Source organism: Centruroides vittatus, unplaced genomic scaffold (assembly GCF_030686945.1).
Source record: "Centruroides vittatus isolate TY-2023 unplaced genomic scaffold, ASM3068694v2 contig_349, whole genome shotgun sequence".
Lineage (NCBI taxonomy): Eukaryota > Metazoa > Arthropoda > Arachnida > Scorpiones > Buthidae > Centruroides > Centruroides vittatus.
In genome coordinates this window covers 3,818,102-3,845,892 of record NW_027122172.1, presented here as the reverse complement: position 1 = coordinate 3,845,892, position 27,791 = coordinate 3,818,102, and the positions used below count along the sequence as shown (strand labels likewise).

Sequence of the window (27,791 nt, the reverse complement as noted above, 5' to 3'; positions counted from 1 at the left end):
TTTTAAGGAGTGGTTTTAAATTTAAACATGTTGTCAAGAACATTAATCGTCTTGGCACATCACAAATGTAATTAATCACAGAATGATGTGCACAATTAAGTGAATGTAATAATATAAGAGAATTTGTAATTCACTGCAATCTCGGTACTTTAAAATTGTCCCAAAAAATTATATTGTATTTTTCATAGAAAAAAATATATATTTTTAATCCACTTAAACTTTATTAAAAATTTCGTTTTATGATCATCATGTTAATGTGTAAAGATGAATAAGGAATTCATACTTATGTATTTAAATCAAAAGATCATTTACTCATTCTTTCAATTTAACATTTACCGTACATTAAACATAAACTTATAACTAATATTGTAATTTAAAATTAAAAAAAAAAAAAAAAAGATTGCTGACCTATAATACAAAAAACATAAATCAAATAGCAAATGAAAATAAAAACAAAATGTTAAACCTGAATTTATAGTGCCAAGCTCCAATTTTTAATAAAGTGCTGTAGTGCTATAATTTCTCTATATTTTATATTAACTACATTTTTAATTCAAAGACACTTATTTTGCATTTGAAAATTGTTTTAGAAGCAACAGTTATTTGTAAATATTTTTCGAAATCTTATTTCTTTTTATGATTTATAATATTTTAATGTCTAAATGCATAGCATTTAAAACTCAATATGCATATGATTAAAAAATTTATCATGTGCTCTATCACCACAAATTGCTGTGGAAGCCATACAGATAAAAAATGAACTAACCTGTGATAAAAATCCAGGTAGCAGCATGTGTGGAAGTTCACAACAACAAACATAATGAGTAAAAGTTATAAATTTTTTCCAACGAGCTGATTTCTTCCTCAGGGCACTTCGCATGCCCTGGATATATCACATCAAAAGAAATTATTTTAGAAAACTAACTCAACTTACTTTCATTGTATACAGAGTATGAGAAAAAATTTTTAGAAATATTGTAAACATAAATTAGTCAATATGTATCTTATTTTTCACATATCTATAAATTTTTACTTATAATAGGAAGAAAGAAATCACCTGGGCTTGAGATATAGGGGAAGGAGATTGGGCAATCTTCATTGGAACGGTATGTTGAGGCTCACTAACTTGAGGTTGATTTTGAACCATAGCTGGAGTTGGCTCGTTGCTCGGTTTAACTTGTGCCGTAGTGGCCGGTGTTTGATTTGCAAACGAACTTTCGGTTTCTTTCTCGGAATATTTAGGTGTCGACGGAGTGCTATCTTGACTCTCGAGACTTAATTTCTACACACAAAATATAAAGGTAAGTTTAATTGAGGTTCCAAAAAAATTTAGTCTTGCTAATATCTAATAAAAATGCCAAAGTAATCAAATAATTAATTATAAAATCAAATACGGTAGAAGTTTGCTAATCCAGCACCTTCTGAAAAATAGATGATAATCCAAAATTATTCAATAATAATTTAGTGCGCTAGTATTCTGCAAATTGGAATTTTGATACATGGTGTGCTGAAGACCCAAGACCCAATATGCAAAGAAAGCACAGAGCTAAAGCAACTACAACAAATCACAGACATTTTTGAAAGACTTTGAAGGTGAAAGAAAACATTGACAACTGAAATCTGATTGATGGTGCAGTTCCATCAATACCATCTCAAGAATAGTAAAGATCATTTCAAACTCCTATGCAGTGTAATTTAGTAAAATAAATGTGATCTATTGTATTGTGCTAAACAAGCATTGCTTTATTTCTCTTACTCAGAAAATGTGTATCTTTTGTCAATATCATGTAAACAGTACACGTTTGGAAGATTATTATATGCACACGAATTATTCTGAATGCAAATTTTGTACAATAATGTGTTCATCAATGATTTTGCATGTTTTTTTCAATCAACACAATATAGTCATGCATCATGTCATCTCCAGAGTGATTAAAGAGCAGTGTTCCTCCTGTCAATTGCTATTTTCACATTTTTCAAAAATTTTTACGATTGCCATTCTTAAAAAATACAATTGGAATAGAGTGGTTTCCTTTCACCATTTTCTTTTTTTCAAACAAATATTCAATAAAACACATTAGGGATCTCGCTACTGGTAGTTTTTTCAGTTTTTTGCAACTAGCGGTGTAATTTAGTAACAACTTTTGTCTGCAAATTCGCGAAAAAATGACAGAAAATTTCTCACTTAGACAAATGCAATAGTTTCCTGTACGATGATGTATTTTTGTACATTTCAGAATTACTTCAAAAATGCTTTAATATGTTAAAAAGCTCGCTATATCCTGCTTGTCGGGAGACAAAGAAAAATTGCTATATAACAAAGTACTAAAAATTCTGGGCTTATACTAAACAGATTATACATGCTAAAGAATCTCTATCTTCAATTCTTTCATCAGCACATGTTTCTGATATAAAATAAGCTTAGTTTTGCGATACTGAATTTTATTTGTGATTATATAGCCACGGTGACCAAATTGTGGCTCTTGAGCCACATGCGGCTCTTTTCTAGTATACTTGTGGCTCACTGCAAGATACTTAAATTTATACCAAATTTGTTTTTATTTTTTTAATTTTGCTTTTATTATTTTTTATGTATGATTCCTGGATAATATAAAATAAATAATATATTGTTTGAAATAAAAAAGTCAAAATATGATAGCGTTATACATTATTTATTAAAAAATAAATGTAATATTTATTAAACAACATAATACGTAAAAACATTAATAGAAAAAATAATTATAATTATGGTCATTTAAAAAATGCAGCATGTCGACTGTTATCATTATTTGGGTCAACGTATGAAGTTGAATCTTTATATTCTAATATGAAATTTATTAAATTGAAATTTCATTCGCAGCTTACCAATTCCCATTTAAATGAATTGCTCAGAAGTGCCGTTACAAATTACACACCAAATTATCCAAACTCAGTTTCCAATTTACAAATTCATTCTTCAACTAGTAAAGACTAAATATTAAATGATTTCGTTTTGTATTTTTTTTTTTTTTTTTTGTGTTAGTCAGTCGATTTATTGTTATTATTTGTAATAGTGGTGCAATCTTTTAAAGCTTTATGTATCAATGTGATTTTTTTTTATTTTCATGCAAGTTAATTAATAAATGTGATTTTTTCAAAATTGTGTTAGTACTGTTTATTTTACTATATAAAAACTGACCAAATTTGTCTTTAGCTGTGGAAAAATATGTATATATGTATATGCGGCTCTTCAACGAATTCTGTTTTCAATATATGGCTCAAGTTCTAAAAAGTCTGGCCGCCCCCGTTATATAGTATTAAATAACATTCACGTATACATTGATACTACGAATGCCCAGTTAGCATTATTGTTTCTTTAACGACGACACTTAAAGACAAATACTGTCGATATAAAAAAAAACATCAGTTGCAATTTTATTATACAATACTATATTTCATAATAAGTTACTTATTAAAAGTTTGTTTAATTTATATTTTTCAATAAAAATTAAAAAAATAAATATTGAACATATAATAGAACATCAAAACTTATAAAATTAAAAAGTAAAAATTCTCTAAAAAGCAAAATAAAGTTACTACTGTGCAAAAATTTTAGAACTTTTCATTCAGAATTTAAAGAAATCATTTTCTTACACATTACACAGTGAATTTCACAGAAACTTGTAAATGAGAAAACAGTACTTAAAACCAATAAACAATTTATATATGTAGACTTTTTATATATGTAAAAAAAATTTGATAATTGATCAGTACACTTGTTTTGCTTATTTACATCTTGACAAATTTATTGTTTTATCTGCAGTTACGGTTTCAAGGACAATGATAAGAATAAAACACCATATTTTGTTGCAAAAAGAAATTCAATAGCAATTGATATTTTCAAATTTATTGACAGAAGTACTTTTAAAATTTGGAAGACCAAAAAAGTGTAATATATCTGAATCTGCAAACGTAACAGACTGGGATGGCTGTACGATAATTTTCGGTGAAATTATTATTATATTGGTTTAGTGAAATGAATCTCATTAAAACCCTAATACACAATAGTCTAGATGTAATAAATGTTAACAATTTGATAAATATATCAATGGTCCACTTCAAAGAGAATGTGATTTCCAAGCTGCCTTAGTATGACTATGAATAAGTTATAGAATTTCTAATTTTGTACTGGATGATATCAAAATAAAATCTACAATTTTAATCATGTTGAATGCATTTTTTTACATTATTTGTTTTGCTACAAAATTTTAAATTTTGCTACAGTTTTCAAGGTAACGTCGGAAAAAAAAAACAAAACTACAGATTTGAAAAAGCTAGCAAGATTCCTAAAACACACAGAATGTTTATTTATTAAAAAAAGGCAATCTTAAAGATTTTATGTTTTGTTAATAGAAATAAAGTTAAATTATAGGAATAGAAGCCACTATGAGTTACTAAATTTTCTCCTGAACCCGGGGAAAAAATCCCCAGCTCCTCTCTCAACATACAAACTGGAATGGAGCTTTTGTTTATAGGGTAATAAAACAATTTGCAGTTTGCTGACATTATCAGTGGAGGTCATTTTCATTCTACTGATAATTTTCATTTGATAAATAAATCTTTTCTTTTCAGAAAAAAGAAAGAAGTCATCCCAAAAATTCCCCAAAATTTCTGTCGGCCGATAAAATATCCCAATCTGGAAACACTGGGCGGCAGTGCACAAAACTGTCTTTAGTTCTCAATGTCACTTCTTACTTTTCATTCCGAACTTTGCCACGTGATGTCGTGACATTGCTAGATGTATTGTGCATGGGACAGAAGCTCGACATTTTGCCATCTTTCCCGAAGTGTGATTTGTGATTCAATTTCACGCTGAATGTCGAAACAAGCAAACTAGGATTTTACCAGCACTTTCTATTGCCACTTTAATAAAAATTATTGCCAAGTGGTGATTTTGGTGCTATGCAGTGCAATTCCTCATATATAGATATACACACACAAAACCATTATTAAAAAATTTACCCTGTCAAGAATTTCATGTCCAGTTTGTCTGCGTTGTACTACTGGACTCGACGTATTAGAAGGATCTTGATACTGAATAATGGGTATTTTATCTGGATTCTCCTTCAGCTGCTGTACAATATCATTTATTAATTCTATAAATGCTTCTGAATGATGTTCTGTCATTAGATTAGTAACCACCTGAAAAAGATCATTTATTAAGTATATAAAAAAATAGCTGTTTTGAGAAACTGCATCAAAATTTTATAGAATTGAAAAACATAACATACCAAATTATTAGCTACATCTGCAGGAACAATATCAGTTATATCAAATTTGAAAGTAACAGTTTTTCCTCTGGTAGATTCTAATTCACATTCAACTATGGTTCCATCTTTTACATTGAGTACAGTTAATCTCAACATCCGATCTTGCGTTCGTCTCCGTTTACCTTTTCTTCTTTCAGCTTTAGCAGCCCTTTCTTTAGAAACTTCTGACGATTCCGCTTGTTCGCAAGCCGAATCTGAGCTTAGAATATTACTGAAAGAAAGGGAGTTCGATAAACATTTTACATAATAAACAAACTTTATAGAGTAATTTTAAAAAATTCATTGTTTACTTTTAAAATAAGAACATTTTCTAAACACATTTGAAAACTTAAAGAATAAAAAATTTTAAATAAAATTGCATAAAACTTGGTACTGTGTCATAATTTAAAAGATTAATATTACTGAAATAGAAATATTTCATTTACTTGGCCGTCATTTTTGCCATTTTACAGTTGGTTTCATCTTGCAAAGAATACAAACAAATAAAGAATATTTTTGGGTTTTTGAAAACTGTTTAATTTTTAAACTTTAAAGCAGTGATTCTCAAACTTTTTCAATTCACCACCCCTTTGTTCCATAAAGTTATACCCAATGCCCCTAACTCATTTTCTCTTGTGTGAGAAAGGATTGGAAATATTCTTAAAAAAACTTTTCTACGAATCTCACACTTTGTGCCCTTACCGTACATTGTTCTCAATATCTGGAAACCATTAAATGTTTCCTCTTATCCATTTAACAGAGGAAAGGGAACGGCTGTCGGCGACCCCAACTTTTGCCTTTGGTCACCATTCGGTACCCTGCCTCCAGTGCCCCCTAGATTTACTCACCGCCCACGAGGGAAGACATTATCGCCCACTTTGAGAAACGCTGCTTTAAAGTAATAAAATCAAATTACCTGTCTAGCTTATTTTCATCCATTTGTTGCACTTGAAGATTCTGCATAGTAGTCTGCATTTGAGTATTAGAAATATCCTAAATAAAAAATTTTAATTATTTAATTTCAAACAAAAAGACTCGACGTCTGAAAAAAAAAGGAATTAATAAGTTGTTAAAATAAGCACAAGTAATAAAAACTGAAAAGAAATCTGAATTCATGCTGCATGCAATGCATACTTAAACTGCATTAAACAATGTTAAAGTTTTATTATTATTATTATTAATGTTTTTTTTTATGTTAAAATAGCCATTATAACAATAATTTACATTTTTAAACAATTAAGGAACAAATTTTAATATCTGAATTGATCTTTAACATGCCTTAAAAGTGAATTGTTTTAAAAACAATATAGATTAACTGACTTTTGAGTAGGAATTTTTTACAAGACATTATATTATATTATTTAATATATTAAACATTTCATTTCTTTATAAATTTTTTAATTTATACTCACATATTACATTTCACGCATTTCAAAATTTAGTTTTTGCGAGAAATTAATTAATTCTTAAAGTTTAAATTGCTTCTTTATATTTAAATTAGTACAAAATACTGTTATTAATGATTAAATTCCCATTTTAAGCTTTAAACAAAATTATAAAAATTTCATTGAAAATAATGTTGCTTTATACAGGTTATTAGTCAATTACTTATAAGAATGAAGTATAAATAAGGCATATTAAAAATACTTCATATTTTCTTAATCACACAAATGCTACAATATTGTGAGAAGATTATATAAATATATGTATCAGGTAATCAAATGAAAAATTAGCTTGCAACATGTAACAAATCATCTGGGTGTCGGACTCCTGTCGTCCCTCTTTGTAAGTAAACTTTTCGTTTTATTACCTGATAAAATGACAAATTAGTACAAAACTGTGACCTTTCAAAATGAATGAAGTTTAATTTGTTTCAGCAAAACAATTTATCTTTATTTAACGTTTTCAAACTGAGAAATTCATTTGAGAGAGTAATATAAACTACTAAATTTAGTAGTTTACTCTTTTTTCTGTGTCTTAATCTTAATATAAAGTTTTGCTGAAGTAATAAGAACCCCGTATCTTGTTTTGTCATCTCTGGTTTATACTAATTTGTTATTTATAGATTAGAAATATGTTCAAAAAACATTTTGCTTAATTTTTCAGATTATTGCCATCTGCAGGCAAGATAAATTAACATGCATGTTAATATAGCAAGCAGTTGCATTAGTAGATAAAAGATATATATTAGTTAAGGTATGTTAGTAAAAGCTTCCTGTTTTATTTTCACCTCTCACTATATGAATGCATACTACAAATTTGCTTGCCCCAACCTATCAAATTTAAAGAAAACCAAAGAAGAAAAGAAATATTCCAGCTTAAAGTCAGCAAAGAAATTGTTCTCAGAATCAGAGACAAGTGCGGTTTGACCTCCACCGACATTTCCGTAAAAAATACCTGATTTTTTGGATGAAGAAACGAGGATTGTAGCTTTATGGAAGGCAAAGACCTCTGAGGACTCAAATAAACTGGATTCGGTTTAGCAACTTCGTTCATACTTTGGGCATTGTCAGTTTTAGCCATAGAAACAGGAACAAATTGTGTAGGCATAGCGAGAGACGTCAGAGGAACCCACGTTTGGGGAATTTGTGAGTTGGGATTGTGCTCCATTGGTCCAATATTGTCTTGTTGACTAAGGCACATTGAGGAGAAAGTCATAGCAGGTTTGCTCATAGCATTCAATTCTTGTGAACAAGAATATTTTCCAAAGGAATAAACACAAGATTATTTGACATAGAGTTAAAAGTATTGGCAGAACTTGAAGGAATTTGTAGAGGAGTAAATCCATACTCTACTTGAAGATTATTATTTGGGTAATTGAATAACTCATAATGTTTAAAGTCTGTTTGGTCTTCCTGTTGAGATACATTTGATTGTTGTGTAGGAAAAGATGAAAGGAATGATGAGGAAACTGGAGAAGATGGAGTTGAAGCAGAATTTTGAGATAACAAATATTTGGAAGATTGTGAATGAGTAGGAACTGCAATTACAGAAGTGGATCTACAAAGATCTCTTTTGGATTGTAAATGAAATGATGGCTGTATACAAGTATAGACTGGAGAACATGGAGTTGATGTAGAAGATCTAGGAATGTGAATTCTTCCATTAGAAGAAGGACAAGGACTAGCAGCTCGGGCTATATTTGAATATGTAAAGTTTTCTTTTGAACTTGTTGAATAATCCGGTGTATGGGGAGGAGTTGGAAGAGGTGAAGGTGGAGATGATCCAATAGGTAATGTTAGCGGAGAAGCAACTCGGGTTACTGGTCTAATAACATTTGGACTTTGGGGAGGTTGAGGAAAAGATAAAAGCTGTGGGGGTGGTGTTAGGTTAACTGGTGAATTTCTGCTAGGAACATGATCTTGTACCAATACTTGAATAGGTGGAAATGGAGTACTAGGTCTACTATTTGATTGAATGCATGTAGACTGTTCAGGATGTGTCAAATAAATATTATTTGAAAACGACCTATTATTTTGAAGGGCAAGTGGTGATTGAACATGATTATATGATCTACCAACATGTGAGACTGGTGTGAATGCTTGAGAAAATGAATGTGATCTAACAAAATTTGAAACATGATTATTGGTCAACTGTACAGGAGAATTTGAATATGAGGAATTTGAAGTATATTGAAAGGGTGGACAACCAATTGAGCAAGCTCTTTTTTGACTTGGTTGCTGATTTCCATTAGAAGGTACTGTCATTATAATATAATGAGAATTAGACTGATTAGTAATTGGGGAATTAGGATTTGAATTGCAGGAATTTTGAAAATTTTCTTGACACTCCATTGATATTGAAGCATTATCCATTCTCGACGATATGCTTGAAAAGGGAATAAACTGTGCAGACGGATTAGACGAAATTGGAGTTGTTGCAAGAAAATGTTGTGTTAAATTATTAGAAGAGCCTACCTGTTGATATGGAGTAAACTGTAGAGTTGTAGAAGGCAAATTTTGAAATGGAAGAGAAGACGGTAAGGAATTAGACTGTTGTTGTATAACTGCAGCTTGAGGTATCCAGCTCTTTTGTGGTGAACCAAACTGTTCTTGTGTAATGGGATTTTCAATTAAACCAGCACCTTGAAAACTAGTAGGAATAGTTAAAATTGGTGTAATAGGGAGTTCACTTTTATTGTCAATCTGCAGCGGAGACTGGATTGTGTATTGTGAGCAAGATGCTTCTGGAATTTTATCTATACTATCGATCTGTTGTGGAATGGAAGACTGTAGAGAAACTGCTGTAGGTTGTTCAGTCACTACTTGGTGAGGAAGTTGAAAAGAAGTTGAAGTACTATATGGCAGAGTGGATTGAGAAAAACCTAAAACTTGGTTTACAGGAGGATGGAGAACTGACTGGGAAGCGGAAAGTCCTTGTTCTTGAGCAGGAACAGAGCAAATTGTAGATGACTGAGGTAAGATAAGAGAGAGTGACTGAGAAGGCTCCTGTCCACTTTGAAGTTGCTGTTGATATCCCAAATGGAGACCAACTGTGGAAGGATGAGAACTTTGTAAGGCTATTTGGGAGGTGGAAAGTATTTGTTGACCACCTTGAGAAAAATTTGTCAAATTTGGCTGATTTATAGATGTAAAAACATTCTGTTGACTTGATCCAATCACCTGGCCAACTGACGTATACACAACAGCCACGGAAGCCTGAAGAAAAAGGTCCGAAAACTATTTTTACGTATAACTATATTTTGAAGATATATTTGGATTAAATGAAATATCCTATTGATGTTTTAGTAAAAAGACAGATTAAGAAAATTATATAAATTAAAAAATTATTAGTAAATTTAAAATAGAAAAGTTATTTTAGCTAAAGTTTAATTTAAGTAAAATTAGTTTCAAAATTTCGACGTGATTATAAGAGCACCAATTTCATAATTAAATATTTAAATGTATATTGGTTTCCAAAATTTAAAATGATTCATTAAAATATATTCTAACATACATGAAATTTATTTATAATTATAATAAATAATATCATTCAATAATAATAAAATTTTCAGTATAAGTCATTTTTAATTCTGAATGAAAACAATGTAATAATGACGAAAATTATATTAAAAAAAACTACATTTTACTGGAGTTAAAATTTTTATAACTAAAATCTAAATACTTTTAACCTTTCCGAACTTTAAAAATGAAGCCTTGGATAAATGCTTGAATTTTAAAGATTTCAAAAGTTTACATTCCAATAAAGCATAGTTTTTCTTAAGTTTAATTAGAGTTCTATTCAAATGTCAAGGGCAAATTTATTTAATTTCAACATTTATAAAATTACATCTACACAAAACTGAATAAGAACTTATTGACATTATTATTTACATTTTATTCAATTGATCTTAAAACTCAATGTCAATTTTAAAAAAATCTAGGAACAAGTTGCATAACTTTCCTGGCTTTTATGAAATTTTATTTTAAAAATAACATTTGTATTATTAATCAAAATAAATAACTAAATTGTCACTCAGCACTAAATCGGGGCTATACCTGGTTTAAAAAGTTCCAGGATGGATGGAAATCTGAAAAGTGGAAGTTTTCACACCTTTAATGTGTGAAAACTTCCACCTCTTTCCTGAACTGAAAATGCAGCTAGGAGGGCAGAGGTTCAAGACTGGTGACGATCTTCGAAACAACATTAGGGCCCATCTCGAGTCACTGGCGGCAATATTCTACGAAGAGGGGATTGTGCAAAGCTTGTCCGTAGATATGTCAATGCCTCAATCTTCACGGTGATTATGTCGAAAAGTAACCATGTTTGTACCTAACTTTTGGAATAAATTCATTTTGTTATTTACACTTGTCTTTGTTTTATGGATCATTAGAGGTTTAAAAAAAAACAGCCTATGTACATAATGGCAAGGAAAGTAAAATTAGTTTTTCCAAACACTAAAAAGCATTTAACACATTTAAATGGATTAAAATAATTGTAAAGATTTACTATAACAATTTGTGATTAATTTAATTAAAAACTATACAATTTTCCATAAAAAAAGTATGAAATTTTAGAAATAATTTTAATTAAATATGGAATTTTAGCTATAAAAAATATACTTTATTTGGTAAAAATATATGGCTAGGACAAATTCACAGGACAAGCCTTCTGTAGATTTTGTACTTATGACTTGATGTTTTGTAGCAATCAAGAACCTGATGTCTCTCCAAAGAGCCATCTATGAGTCAGCCAACAGTTTGATGAAAATCTGACAATGTGATCCAGGACAAGATTGTTAGGGTAATTACTGTGGAGCTCCTGGACCCAGACTGTTGATAGTATCTGTACATTTTGTGTACTACATTAGATCCAAGTTAGTGTTGTGTGTATGTTTAATGGTGTACTCTTTTTGTCTGCCAGAGTTACAGCTTTGTGTAATTGTAATGTTTATTGTATTATTACCATATTTTCATGGATTGTCTATCATGTCAGTCTATCTGGAGGAGACCACGATAGTTTAAGTGAGGTTATACATCTCTCTCCAGGGACACAAATAAAAGAGCAAATTATGTCGCATGACATATCATAGATGCCAGTTTTATTCTAAAATTATGAAACTGTCGGCACATCAAAACTACAATTATATGTTTAGTTTCTTCATTTTGTCTTCTTTCTAACAATATAAAATACTCAAAAAAAGCATTTTCGAAATTTCTTATGTTTATTTTATTGTAATTTGATCCAAAAACACAAAAATAAACAAATCAAATTTCAGAAACTGACTGTAAATTATCTCAACTTACACCCATTAACATCTGCTTTGTATGAAATTTGAGAGGAAAGTGTTATCTTTCAAGGTAAGGATACATTGTCAGTGCAGCTCATACTGACTAATTACTACTCCTACTACTGTCAATAGGAGACTAATTGTTTTACTACCTTGTTAACAAAAATGCTCTTTCTGATTTTAAGTCATTCAAATTACAATGTTGTTATTTTATTGTACTGGGAAGAATGTTTTTTTTTAACATTTATTTAACAACTAGTTTTGTTAGATCTAATTAATTTTACTTTTTAGTCGCAGTGTGACTAGCATGCCAGTAATCCCAGGGTTTCTGACGTGCCAGTCTCCCCAGTTATATGCCATATGCTGATCAATCTAAAAAAGAATATTGTTTTATTTATTATTATTCACAAAACTTTTTCTTCTAGAAGTTAAAAAAAAAAAAAAATTGTCTTTGTATTAACAGTTCTTTTAATTAACTAATTAAAACACAAATTATAACAGCTTCAAAAAATATATATGAAAGTGTAATTCAAAATTATAACAAAGATTAAAAACTTTTCTTATGTGTAACATATATAGCAACCTGATTTTTAACTACTAATTCCAAACATACTGCTGGATTATTCATAAGACAATAATAAGGTTACTTGTAAACAAATACCAAAAACTCCAGCAGCAAGAGAATACTTTAATTTGTAAACAAAAACAAATATTTTTGTTTCCAAATTAAAGTATTCTTTTGCTGCTAGGTCTTTTTAGTATTAGTGTACAGTAATACCCCGAACTTATGCGTTAGGTGGGACCGAGTGATAACCGCGCAAGTCGAATTCGCATAAGTCGGGGTATAATTTCGCATATAAATACATACAAGTTATTATTAATTAGGGCCGGAGACTAAAAAAAACAATAATTAAAAAAAAAATGTTTAATAAAATCTTAGATAATACATAGTGTAACAAATTATATTATTAAAATCGTAAACCGAAGTTATTTTGATGTAGAAGGCTTCATAAAAATCTAACAAATTCGTCTGACGGCTCAAAGATTTTTTTTCTCTCGCAAAATTTCCTCGTAGCATGCTGATAATTTTTTTATTTCTCGTTTTGTAGAAGAAATGCACTCTGCGTTGGAGTCTATATTTTATAAAATTTGTAACCACTTTTCATTTTTGTATCAAAGTCTTTACTAATGTTAACTTTACATTCCAAAGATAAAGTTTTTCTTTTCTTGTTTGATGCAGAAGAATCAGTTCTACTTCGTTTGGATGACATAGTAGAGTCTCTCGAGTCTCCGTAGATATAACAAACACAGAAATAAATAACACAAAATAAATTGTAGCTATGCGTCGATTCCGCGCGACACATCCAAACATGTAAGCAGAACAATAGTGTGGGGGGAGTGAGTAATCGAGAGTTGTGTGGCGCTCAAACAAAAGACGAATCGACGAGATTTAAAAATCGCGTAACTCTGGGTTCGCGTAAGTCGGGGTAGTGTAAGTCAAGGTATTACTGTATTTTTTTACAAGTATTTACTGCATCTAGTTATACAAGATGTTTATTGATTTGTAATATGGTTAATTTAATGTTTAGATATAAAGCAATTTAACTATATCAAATTGCTCTATATCTAATCATTAAATTAACATTGTTACAGTCAGATGAATAATTTAGCAATTCATTTGGTACTAAAAATTTTTCTTATAAATATTTATTTTTACACATTTTCCATACAAATCCAAGAATTCATAATCTAATGCAGTAGCCCCCTCATTTTATCATGCTTGCTGGAAGACAAAGAAAAAGTGTTATATATCTGGCGGCATGATATAACAATACTAAAAATTCTGGGCTGATAGAGATTCCATAGCATGTATAATCTTATACCTGCTATGGAATCTCTATCCCCTATTCTTTCATCAGCAAGTGTTTCTAATATAAAATAAGCTTAGTTTTGCAATACTAAATTTTATTCACGGTTATATCATATTAAATGACATTTACATATTTATTGATACCATGAATGCCCATTTAGCATTATTGTTTCTTTACCAATAGTGTTGCCACCTTTACAAAAATCGCTGACCCAGACGGCATGTCAGGTTTGTTCGAACAGAAGTTCCTGACGCATGCGCAATGTCATTTTACAATGAAGAATAGTGTGCATGCTGGTTCTAAATCAGTTACAGTTAGGTACTAGGGACTTGCGTAAGAGTAACATACAAGCAAAAAATAAAAAATAAATAAATAAAAAGGTCGAGAGACAGGTTGTGCGTCACACGTCAGCATAAACAGAGTTACATGGCAGAATGGCAGATGAGTTTCGGTGAGTGCAAGGTCTTCCGTTATTCAAATGGTGTAATTTTATAACAATATTTGCAAGAACTTTGTTTCATCGTAATTTCACAATTTCTATGAAACTCCCGGACAAAATTAATAGTTCACCCAAACAGTGAGTTGAAAACCAGACGGGTGGTAACACTATTTACCAATGACATTTAAAAACCGTTGATATAAAAACAAAATATTAGCTGCAATTTCATTATACATTATTATATTTCATAATAAATTGCTTATTAAAAATTCGGTAATTTATATTTTTCATTAAAAATTATAAATACAATAACCGAAAATTGAAAAAGTAAATATTGAACATATAGTAGAACTTCAAAACATAAAATTAAAGAATAAAAATTCTCTAAAAGGCAAAATAAAGTTACTACTGTGCAAAAATTTTAGAACTTTCCTTTAGAATTAAAAAAATCTTTTCCTTATAAGTTACACAGTGAATTCAAAATTTCACATAAAGGTGTAAAATTCACAGAAACTTGTAAATGAGGAAACAGTACTTAAAACAACAAAGAAAAAATTTTAATATCAAAAGGAACTTATTTGATAATTGAACTGGCCACCTGTTTTGCTTACTTAGATCTTGATGAATTTATTATTTCACCCACAGTGGTAGTTTCAAAGACAATGGTAGGAATAAAATATGGTTTTTCATTGCAAAAAGAAATTCAATGGCAATTAATATTTTAAAATTTATTGACTCAAGTGCTTTTAAAATTTGGGGACAAAAAGAAGTGTGACATATCTGAATCCACAATATAAGGCATGATATAACAAGGGGCTACTGTTTAAGGTATCTACCATACAGTATGTATTGTAATCCAGTTGATTCTTCCAATAACTCAAAAATTTGTAATTGATAAATATGAAAAAACAAAACCTGGTTAAATCATCATTAAAAACAAATTGACCTATAAACAAGTAAATTGATCTGCCAAAACTAATACAGTAGAGCGTCGTTTATCCGAAAGCCAGTCAACCAAAAGCTTTCCAGTCAGACTGTGTTGTGCCGAATCGAACATTTTTGATACTAGATTTACTTACTACTAGACACCTTATACCTCTGAGAAATTATTAATTTAATTATGCAAACGTTTTCCACCTGTTCCACAGGTCATCCTCAAGCAATTTCTTACTTCTGGAATGTTATCTCGTGCAGGTTCGAATATATATGCGCACGATATTTCAAAATTTAAAAAAAAAACCGTTGGAACATTCCATGTAAAATATAAAATATAAACAATAATAAAAACATTAATAAAATCGATTAAATAAACATATTGATCCGCTAAATAATAATTTAAGGAACGTAAACTAACATAATATATATCTATATTTTTATATGGGATGAGGATATGCTGTATGCTTGATTAATAATTTCTCAGAGGTATAAGGTGTCTGAGTAGTAATGTTTTAAAACTCTGAGCATTTATTCAAGTATAAAAACTAGATTTACTTCTAAAGTATAATTTTTTTGTTTTCATATTTTTCAATATATTTATTTTGTTTGTACAAAATAAAAATAATTTTTAACGATACAATAGCCTCGATTATTATTATAAAAAGTTTCGTCGGGCTTAAAATCGACGAAAATTCAACACGAAGCGACACGCAATGGAGAAAAATTTCAACATGGGATAGGTTAATATATTTTTCCGTACATAATCGGTTATCCGAACAACCCCAGTCCCCAATTGATTCGGATAAACGACACTCTACTGTATTTTCACTTCTATTGAAAGTAATATTCTCATCTTAGAATTTTCTTTCTGAATATAAAGATGACTGATTAATGCAGTCAAATATCACTTTTTTCTAAAAATAAATCTAATAATAAATCATTAGTGACTGAATAATAGTAAATAACACTTAATCAGACTACCGACTGCTGAACATCAAGATATGTGATTGCCAACATCTTAATGTTCTTACTAACAATTCTCCTTATAATATTCTATTAAAGTATTTTATTCACAAAAGCATTAATATATTTTCATTTTTAGTATAAATAAAAAAAAAAAAAAGCTGTTACATACCACAGTATATTGTGTTAATTTAAATATTTCAAATAGAGTTTAATAATTCAACATAGAAACTTAGTTTAATAATACTTAATTATTTTTTAATAAATGTAAAATGAATTTTGGAAACCAATACATTTTATATATAAATAAATAATAATAATAAACAATTTTGGTTTTTTTTATTTGGATTAATTTTAAAAATATTTAATTTCATTTTAAAATCTAAACAGAATTTTAATATTAAACATTTTATTTATAATAATTGTCTTTAAATATTATGCAATTTTACATGCTATGACCTCAAAAATGCCAAATTGCCAGATTAAAAATTAACTTTATAATAAAGTGTATATATATTATCATCATCCCAACTCTTCATTTTTTAAAAAAAAGTTAATGAAAAGATTTCAAAATTTCAAACAAAAACAGATTTTTAAAATAATTTCTAATATCAAAGGGGAACAGCTTTTCGGTAGTTTTGGAGGTATAAAACTATTACAAATCATTTATGAAGTACCAATCTTAATGTATATAAAACAAAGGCCTGTCAACTTGGAAGAAATCAATGTAATTTAACAATGAGAAAAGAGAGTTCACAACAATAATAGCGAGGTTGAAGCCGAAGTTTTAACGCGAAAACGTGTACGTCGGACGTTCGGCACCGCTTTCCCATAAGCCTAGAAGTTTGTCGATGGCCTTTTGAAAGTCAGTGGAGTCGTGCTCGACATTCCAAAGGCCATTGCCAAACTTCTAGGCTTACGGGAAAGCAGTGCCGAACGTCCGACGTACACGTTTTTGCGTTTAAAATGTCGGCCTCAACCTCTCTAATAATTTTACATAGTTGAAACAATCAGATTAACTTTTAGTAAAAACAGAATTTTGAGTATTAACTTCTTTTATTTCTTTACTCTGATGCATTTAATCTTCATCCATGCCTTCCTGGTTAGAATGCTCTCCTTTCGTGCTTATCCCTTCACACTTGCATACCACTTCACAGCGCAAGCTGAAATTTCTCTTTCATTACTCCTTACCTTTATTTTACACTCCCTCAGGTGAATGTGAAAAACTGGAAGACCAAGTCAATTCCAGGAAAAACAATAGTTTGAGTTTTAGTGAACTTTTCACTGAACATGTAGCCAGTTATACAGTGCAAATTGATAAAATAAATAATAATTATAATAAAAAGGTAACACAGTTATATAATAAACAACATAATTTGATCTAAGATTAGGCCACTACTCTGAATTAAGATTAATGATTAAAATTAATAATTAAGTCTTAGTATAAGATCTATATAAGAGATAAACAAAAATAATTCCAGGCCTATTGTGTAATTTGCAAATAAAAATGGTTGATACATGCTGTGACATGTATCAACCATTGTCTTATATCAACCAACTTGTCACACACAATAAAAGTTCTGTGCTGTCAGTGAAACAACATGGGAAAAAGATGTGAGAATGAGCTCTTTGCCAAAACTGTCATTCAGTACTATGAAAATACATCAAGACACAGTAAGAAGAAAACTGTTGCCCATTTTATGGAACAAGGTATGAGAAAAAGCACTTTGTATGCCATTTTGCAAAAGTATAAATAAACATAAGAAGACTATTACAATCCACTTCCTGGTCATACCATCTGTCAATCATTCCAAAAGTTGTGAAGTCAAAAAATTGTGATGGAAGGCTCTATCACCTTCCATCAGAAATACATCATCAAAATTGTCATTGACAAAAACAATATTACAGAATATCAAAGTCAAAAAGTTGGAAATTAAGGAACAAAAATCAAACTGCATCAAAGTATACACGTATAAAGGACCAAGCAGAAAGAGCAAAAAGACGCTGCAGAAAAGTTTATGAAAAAAGTTTGAGGAAGCATTTCATTATTCATAAGACTTATTGTCCATTTGACCCTGGAAAATTAATAAGGAAAACAATATTACCATACTACAAATCCTCAGGATATTGCCTACAAGAAAAAGTCCAGCTTAAGAAAAAATTCTACAAGAAATACTTTATTTGAAAGGGCATGGACACCTCTGGAAACATTGCAGATGCTTTTGTTTACGAACATACCATCACTGCTCAGATTTACGTAGGGGAATGTCTGAGAAAATGACTGTTTCCCTTCATTGATAAGCATTATTCCAGGGATGTCGTCATCTTTTGGCAATACTTAGCTATGTTGCATTATGCAAAAATTGTAATGCCTTCTTAGACAGCAAAGGTGTCAATACATATCCAAGAAGGACAACCCTCCAAATGTCCCACAAGCATGTGGCATCAAGTGTTTTTAGGCAAAATGCAAAGAGTAGTATTGCAAACAAAAAGTCCTTGCAAAAAACACCAGATATTTCCACCAGATTTGGGAATTTATCATCTGAAAAGTTGCATCTCCTTTGGAAAATCTCTTGTGGTCCATGCTTACAAAAACATTTGTTCAATTGTATATCAAGCAAATAACTATTACTACTGCTTGTTGTTACACAAGCATTAAAGTATGAGTTGCAGAACTTAATCCATTACTTTCCATCCACTTCTTACGTAGGTATAAGATGCAGATTCAAATCCTGCTTTAAACCAATCTTTTCTATAGAATTTTTTGAATTATTAAATTAAATTTCAAATTAATTATAATTATTAATCTCAATTTAATAAAATGGCCTAATCACCCATCAATAGACTAAGTTATGTTGTCAAATTAATTTAAAATATAAACTAAAAATAATCTGGCAATTTAGATTTTTGATTGACTATAAAATTTGAACTTACTTATATTGTAATTTATAATAATAATAATAGAAAAATACTCAACCAAATTAATAATTTTGTCAAAATAAATTGAAGTATAATTAATAATTTGATAGATTAATTATTAAAAGAATAATTCTTAAAGAATCATAAATTTATGATCAAATTTCTATATTTTATATCAAAATTTATTTAATATTGACTATCCTAAATATCTTAATTTTCCGTTTTTCTTTTTAAATTTAATATATAAATTCAAGAATTTCTTAACACAAATACTTCATAAAAGCTTTTAAAACATTATCTACAATTTTGATCTATTCCAAAATATTTCTTATTTTGACTTAACACCAAACAATTCACCAGATTTTTATAAAGATATATTAAGGCTAATTAATATACAAATAATCCTTCATTAAAACCTTTAACTGGCATGGGGTATGATCAAATTGTGTACGCAAGTGTTTTCGGATCCCTCCCTGGGTCCATCCTCAAGCTACGTTCTTTGTAACGATCCGTTATAACAAAGACCGGTCATTTTTGGAACGAAATTTGAACTAGCAAACTTCAAATCCAACAGGAATCACAAGCGATCTAGTTTCGAAATACCTCACGCCGTTAAAGGTTTTAATGAAGGATTATTTGTATATTTCTCCGGTGTGTGTCAATTATTTGTTTTTCGTGGCTAATTAATCATCTAAAACAAAGTAATTTGGCTAGAGGTAAGCAATTAAGTCACCAATCTCATGATAAATTTCATAATTATAAATAAATTATTGTTTAATTTATATATAATAGCTCTGGAAGCAAAGATCAGAAGGAGATCCAGGTAGCATAACTGGCAATGCAACTGCCTGACAAGCAGGAGTTGCAGGTTTGAATCCCACTCTTTGCTTATTCTTTTCTTCCAGAATATTTTAAACTAAAAATTCATTTATTTATAATAATTAAATTTATCATAAAATGGTGGCTTAACTGTCTACCTGTAGCCAAATTGCAAAATCCAAATGTTTTGGATTATTCATTAACCTTAGTATAAACCAATGAAAATCTGCAAATCACTTGGTATTACTAATGTATAAGGTTAGATACGTTTTTATGTCTTTATGTTTTAATATGATAGAAATCATTATTATGCGAGGATAAAAATTTTAATGTTCAGAGCTAAAAAAACTCAACATGTACTGTACAAATATAATAATTACTATATAAAAATGTGCTATAAAAATAAAGATATGTATCCGAAAAACCTGCAAAAATTTCAAAGTTGTTTAAAATTCATTATTTATTTAAAATAAAATATTTTTGGGTACAGATAAGTTAATTAAAAGTTCAGATGAGATGATGAGGACTGTAATTGGTGCAATTCAAACTTTAGTCTAACATCTAAAAATGGCCAGCTTTCAAGTGATGAAATTTAGCCTTGATCCTGCTGTCCAAGTCCTTTGCACACCCAGCTACCTAACCATTTTCATAAACTTTATGCTTCGGTTGGTACAAAAGTCTCTCGGTTTGAGTTGCGAAATGTTTGGAACATTGGCTTCACAGGCTATGTATCGAATTCCATAATGATTCAACTTGGCACCTGTCTTGTGAGCATAATGAGCAATGGCCAGAACACACATTTTTGGTCATGATAGTATTTCTTTAGAAAAAGTACTAGCCTCTTTGAATCCATTCATTGCCATAGACTTCTTTGGTGACAGAGAGTTCTGATGGGAAGTGAAGGCTCATGAATGTCTAACTTCAACCTATTGTCAGCCAAATCAGAATCTTTGGCAGAAACTTGGAATATTGTTTGAATTTGACTTCAGAATCCATACCTAGCCTTTTTTAGGGTGAAACAATGATTGTTATCGATCTATTCACTTTCATCGAAAGTGAAGTAAAACTTGTCCAAAGCAAGATTGTCTGGCTCCTTTGAAACTCCATTGTGCAGCTTCCACAGACAGGTTTTTTGAGTAGCAAGTTGCGTTGTCATGTATTTTGGAACAGACTTTCACTTCTTGAGAGTCATTCCCTCAAAATCTGGCAGAATATGTCAGTGTGAAATTTTCAACTTTGTTACTAATTTTGTAAACATTTGTCCAACTTTTCCAAAGTCACTTCTTACAATTACAGTAGAGAGTCATTAATCTGAACCCCGGTAATCGGAATCGCTGGTAATCGGAACGATTTTCAGTCGAACTGTGTCGTGCCGAATCGAACGTTTTTGATACTAGATTTACTTCTAAAGTATAATTTTCATGTTTTTATATTCTTCAATATATTTATTTTGTTTGTACAAAATGCAGAAATAATTTTTAACAATACAATAGCCTCGATTATTATTATAAAAATTTTCGTTAAACTTAAAATTGACGAAAATTCAACACGAAGCGACACGCAACGGAGAAAAATTCGAACATCAAACAGGTTAATATATTTTTTCGTACATAATTGGTAATCCAAACAAATCACTAATCTGAATAACCCCAGTCCCCAATTGATTCCGATTAATGACTCTCTATTGTAGTTCCTCTTCCATTCTATCATTTTTTTCTTCTTTCAACCACTTCCCATTCTTCTTTCTGCATGTTTTCCTTGATCTATCCTTGAGATGATGCTAAAGACTGTAAATAATGGAACTCCCATTGCCGTGATGTGTTTAACTATATAAGATTTCCCATTTTTGTAATTTTCAGTTTAAAATCTGCCATTTACATTTCTTCCATTGAATTCATTTAATCCTTTCCTTTTAAAATGGAAAGTTATTTAAGTAAATGAAATTGAAAATATTTTAGAAAGAATATATTCTCTCATAAAGATGTGAAATTATTCAAAATTACTAGAAAATGCTATTGAAATTTATGCAGATTTTTAGGATATGTCTATAATGCCTTAATAAGAAATATAAGAAAATTCTTTCTTATTTTTTTTGCATTCCTGAAGCATTAAAGCATTAAAATCATTGAGCTTTTCATTTTGAATAAGGCATTATTTAAAGATTACCAAAAATCCAAAGATATTATACTAGATTCATTTAACAACTAAATTTAATAACACAATTTTATATTTTTTTATATTTCAGTTTTATTTTGAGTCACTAACAAATTAGTTATCTGTTGATAAATATTTATACATTTTGAATATTGAAATTTTAGAAAATAAACACTTCTAAAAACCAAAAAAATCCAGCAAAAAAGAAATTTTAATAATCAATTGTCTTTACATACCGGGATGCAAAATAAAAAACAGACTTACTTAAAACCAGATGCATTAATTTTAAAGAAGAGTTGGCCCTTTCAGCTGTGTGGCAGATCTTGATAGAGGATAACTTTTAAAAAATTATCGTCAACATCGTTGCGAAGCGTATGCGCATTGCACAAACCATCGATCGTTTCATTTAAATCTATTGGAAGGTTGCCACGTGGCATGATTCGAATGACAGTATTTTCAAAAGGAAAATATTCTATTCTCAACATACGGCTTCCCTTTTTTACTATAAAGCCTGAAGAAGAGCCCAGACGGGGCTACGAAAATGTTAGCGCTCCTAATAATCATCCACTCCAGTTATCAGGTTTTAAGTAAGAAAACTTTAATGTCTAACAAATGTTTTCTTGTTTGCTAGATTTTTTATAAGTTTTTATTTTATATTTAAATCCAGTTTTTAAAATACTACTGTGTTTTTATATTAAAATTTTACATTTAGGTTTAAGTTTCCCATATGTTGCATACATTTAGTTGATTGGATAAAGATTTAAAAAATTCAAGCATTTATCAAAAATTGTTTTATTAATAATTTATAAATGAAAGAATGAGCTAACAGATGTCTTTATTAATTATAGATTTCAAGAATTTTAAATATATATTAAAGAAATTTGAAAATAGGGAAAAAACAATGTCATAAAAGGCAAATAAACTCATAATTTATAAAATTACAAAAAAAATTTTTTTTTAAGTTTTTAAAGAATTATTTAATAATTCATAAAAAATTTGTTTGGAATTACCATTCTCAATAGTTTCATCATGGTAGAAAAACAAAAGACTTTAACTGTAGAAACTGTCTTATCATTTTAAATAAATTTTTAATGGTATGCAATTACGTACCTCTAAAAACCTGTTACCGGTGAGTATTTAATCATCAAAAAACGAAAAACTAGATTTGACGAACGTTTTCGAACCTTCCAAGGTTCTTCAAGGTTCCAAGGAGGAATTAAATCTCTCTGTGGCGTGGCAAGCGCTTATAAATAAAGAGCTGTAAATTCTCAATACTACATATCCTGTGCACATGCCTTGTAGAACTTCAGGGTTTTACGTATTCGAATTTTGAGTAATATTCGATCTTAACGACATTTTAATGAAAATTCGTCGCGACCCGACGAAGAACCTCGGAAGGTTCAAAGACATTCGTCAAATCTAGTTTTTTGTTTTTTGATGATTAAATACTCACCGGTAACAGGTTTTTAGAGATATGTAATTGACTATCTTCCGGTGTTGAGTAAAGGGAAGTTATTTTAATGGTATGTTTAACCTACAACAGATTTAAAAAAAAAACCTGACATTTATCTAATTTAAAAATACAATTTCAGAATAATCAAATTCAATATCTGTTGGAAATAATGATGTCTTTAAATTAACCAAAAGTAAAAATACACTTAACTAAAGGACTAAGCCGTTTGTAAGTTTCATTTTTGATTCGAATTTTATACTGATCTGTTCTACATAAATGTAATAAATGTAGATATTTTGAAAAGTCATTTATCTAAATGTAAAATGTTTAGTGTTTTACAAAATATTTAAAAAGAACAAAAAATAGATTCATGCATTTGAAACTTCGAAAATTTTGCATCAGTAAATCTCCTGCATTACCTTTCTAAACTAATAAATATGGAATATTTCTAATTTAAATTTAAATGTTTTAAACTTCTCTATTTCGGTACCTTATGTTATATTGTTTGATTGTGCAATTGTAAAATTTGCATTTTGAATATGGTTTAACTTATATTTATTTAAGAATATACAGAATAAATGATTCCTTATGATTAAATATTTTTACCTTTTAATGAGCTTGGTTTTAGGAAGATTTGCCATTTTCAAGAAGCAATCCTCCAACTCCAGAGAAACTCGAGTGTTTTAGAAAATCCAGATTTTAACTCTTGAAATAATTTATTTTTTAAAAAATGTATAAATCTGTTTAAAATCAAACATTCCAAACATTTAATTTCAATTTTTTGGAACTAGGCTCAAAAACTTGAATATTTGAAGGAAAAGTAACAAATGTCCACCTAACTTTTAAATATTTTCTTTTTAAAATAAGTTAATATGAAATTAAACCTACATGTAATAGTCAAAAATCCTCAATCCTAAGCATTTTCAAGTAAAAAAGAAATTAAGTTATTAACCAAGAATTTACATGCTCCAGTGCAAATATGTTTGGGAGAGTGGTGCAGTGGATAAGTTTCTGCTTATGAGATCTTATCCCATGGCTGCTCTGGGTTCAATATTCGAGATTTTTATTATTATTTCTTTTAATTTTTATTTTTTATGATTTTTCCATCAGCAAATTATTTATTTTTGCATTTTTATTAATTTACTTCTTACATACATATATTAATAAACTAGCGGGTAGGCCCGGCATTGCTCGGGCAAAAGTAACGATACCGAAGATTAAGACTATTACCGTACCCGTTTTCACAGAATGCAAGAATTGGGTTCCCCTGTTGCCAGACTAATTAGAGAATTTTTAGATGGGTCTAAAAATATGTTCGATTTCCTGCAAAAATGAAAAAACTGCACTTTCTCTTAACAATTCCATTGTTACTTAATGCTTCCATTGTTACTCAACACTTTCATTGTTGATGGAAGTGTTAAGCCTTAATCCTGCTCCTCTCCCCCGTGGGGAGGAATTTCGAAAAATCCCTTCTTAGTGTGTGTTCTTGTGACGTAACTGTGTACCAAATTTCAACTTTCAACTCCTAACTGTTTGGGCTCTGCGCCGATTATTACCATCATCAACTCGTCTTGATTATATATATAGATACATATTTCTATATCTGCAACAGGATTTGTTAAGTTATAAACAGTTATTCTTCATTTTCACAGAAATTTGAATTTCTCCAAAGACACGGCACTAGCTAACAACAAATGACTTGGAAGTTGTAGAACAAACTGTTTATGATTAACTCGTGCTCAAAAAAGAAACCTGCAAGGAGTAGGTCTATATTTGATTTATATTTACAAACCAGCGTGTTTTTACACAGCTATGACATCTATAAATCTTAGCTAAATAGAATGTTTTCCATTCCCTTTAATTTATAGTTTTTTCTGTTTATTTATGCTAATGGGAATTTCAAAACAATATAATTCTTTATTCTTTGTTCTTTAAATATTACATTAAGACAATGAAGCCTCATCTCTTTAACAATTAAACAAAATCCATTAGTATAATAAAAGTATACTACAAGTCAAATGAAAGGAGAAAATTGAGCATCAATACAATAAATATGCATTAATAAATTTTGTACTGACGTTCATTTTAAAAAAATTATGATTCAAAAATTAAAATCTTGAATTTTTGAAACAACAAGAGCAATTCTAAAGACAAGAGGATTGTTTCTTGAAAGTGTTTAATTTGTTGAATCCTTGGCTCCTGTAACCAAGGTTATTAAAAGAGAATAATATATAATTTTTAATTAAAAAAAAAACCTATGATGCACTTCTTTATCATACGGACAGTGCCGTAAATATAAATAACTATAAAAGATAAAAATAGATTTGTTTCTTCAAAGAAAATTGCTTAAAATACGGCTACAATGTAAAATTTTGAACTCATTTAGCGTTCAGCAATTTAAAAATTTTTTTTAAAGAAGAAATTTAATTGCATTTTAATAACATTGATTTTATTATTGTTTACTCAGACATTATTGTTGTCTGAGTAAACAATTTATTGAACTATCTTAAAAACACTGATATATATATATATATTAAAAGAAATGTTTCTATTTAATTCAACCTCATTAAAATTTATTTTATAAACTAATTTAGTATTAATAAAATTAAATTAATGATTCTCTTAAAATAAATAAAGTTTTCCAATCGTTAATGCTTTCACAATAAGTAGAACAGACAAAACAATAATTTGATAATGTTTACAAACTCAAATCATTTTATTAATAAAAAAAAACTAGAAGAAAAAAGTCAATTTTACGTGGCTAAACATTAATTTGTTAAATTATGATATCTGAGAAGAAATACAATGAAGTAAAATAATGTATAAGATAAGAATTCTGATGTTAAACATACCTGAGAAGACTGAAAATGTGAAGGTGGTGTATTTTCTAAATTCAAATGATTTCCTGTCGCGGGATCTAGGCTTTCATCTAGAAAAATAAAATATGTATTTAACAAAACAGGTACAATTATAAATTTATCATATCAATAAGGTATTTAAAAAAAAAAACAAATTTTTAAGAATTTTTATAAAACAGAATATAATCAAATCATCGTTTGAAAAATATATTTTATAAGAAGAATTAAATCTGCACTGTTTAAAACTACTATATCTGGTTAATCAGTTCTTTCATCATTATACTAGAATACACAAAATATGTCAGTAGAACATTTTGATTTCAAAGTATAAGACTGACCTATTAATTTCTGATAGAGAACAATGTGAGAAAAAAAAATCAAAAACAGAAAAATGGGTCAGGTATTTAATGTTAAGGTGATGATCTAATATTTAAACTTTTACTTTTCTTTATAACCTTTCGGTTTTTTTTAGTCTTTTTACCCGTTTAAAAAAATTCAAGTAAATATATACATTACACTTAACCTTTCGTGTACTTTTAATTAAAATTCTTTTTAATATATTTGAATTAAATAAAATTTATTATGAAAAACACAAACCGCACGTAAGATAATTGCTATATATAATTAATTTCAGTTATTTCTCAATTGGAGAAATAACTGTAATCACAGTCTACTTATACATCTTGCATTTATTTAAATTTACTTGTACATAAAATTAATTAGATATTTCACAAACATATTAAATTAAAAAATCTTTCTCGTAATTAAATAATCTTAAAATGCTAAAAAGTTCAAGGAGTCGACGGTTTATTCGGAGTAAACGTTTTTTCAGACTGCATAAGTGGACTGCAAAAATGAATTTTAGACTTCGGCCATGGTCTAAAACTTATTAAAATACTTTAGAATTATATTCCGATTGAGAGTTTTGAATGAAAAACATTGACCATTAACTGCGGAACAGCAATTATTAATTGCTTAGCAATTTAAAATAGAATTAAAGTAACCTAAAGTCAAAAAATTTTTTCTTGACAGACTGAAAACATAATTATAGATTAACTCTAAGAACTCAATATGAAAGGTATTCATGTTAATTTTTGTCAAAGCTAGACTAAGAAACCAATCAAACAGAGTACAAAGAAGAATAAGAAATCCTTCATTACGATCAAACCAGTCTATAACAAATTCCCACAGGACCAAGCAATTCTTCCATAGTAGATAGGATTTAAAAATATATAGTGCAAACCTATTTTTTTAATTTGCTATTTGATAAAATATATTATGTTTCTGATTTATATTTAAATATTTTATCCTGCAACCTATGTTGAATACAAGAAATATCTGTATTCTCTGTGTTGACTAAG

General features: G+C 29.1%; 1 protein-coding gene across 6 annotated transcripts in view; it reads right to left on the bottom strand.

The window, feature by feature from the left end:
* Positions 1-27,791, bottom strand: part of LOC136974439 (serine/threonine-protein kinase WNK-like) — a 161,850-nt gene that overhangs the window by 51,818 nt on the left and 82,241 nt on the right. For 4 of the 6 annotated variants that reach the window (XM_067269322.1, XM_067269321.1, XM_067269327.1 and 1 more), the window contains exons 9-15: positions 26,425-26,501; positions 9,206-9,946; positions 6,205-6,281; positions 5,271-5,520; positions 5,002-5,181; positions 1,058-1,282; positions 767-883 (exon numbers count right to left, since the gene is read on the bottom strand). In XM_067269322.1, coding sequence (XP_067125423.1) covers positions 767-883; positions 1,058-1,282; positions 5,002-5,181; positions 5,271-5,520; positions 6,205-6,281; positions 9,206-9,946; positions 26,425-26,501 — 1,667 coding nt within the window. The remainder of the gene's footprint in view (positions 1-766; positions 884-1,057; positions 1,283-5,001; positions 5,182-5,270; positions 5,521-6,204; positions 6,282-9,205; positions 9,947-26,424; positions 26,502-27,791) is intronic. The other 2 variants (XM_067269323.1, XM_067269325.1) reach the window with 2 other exon arrangements.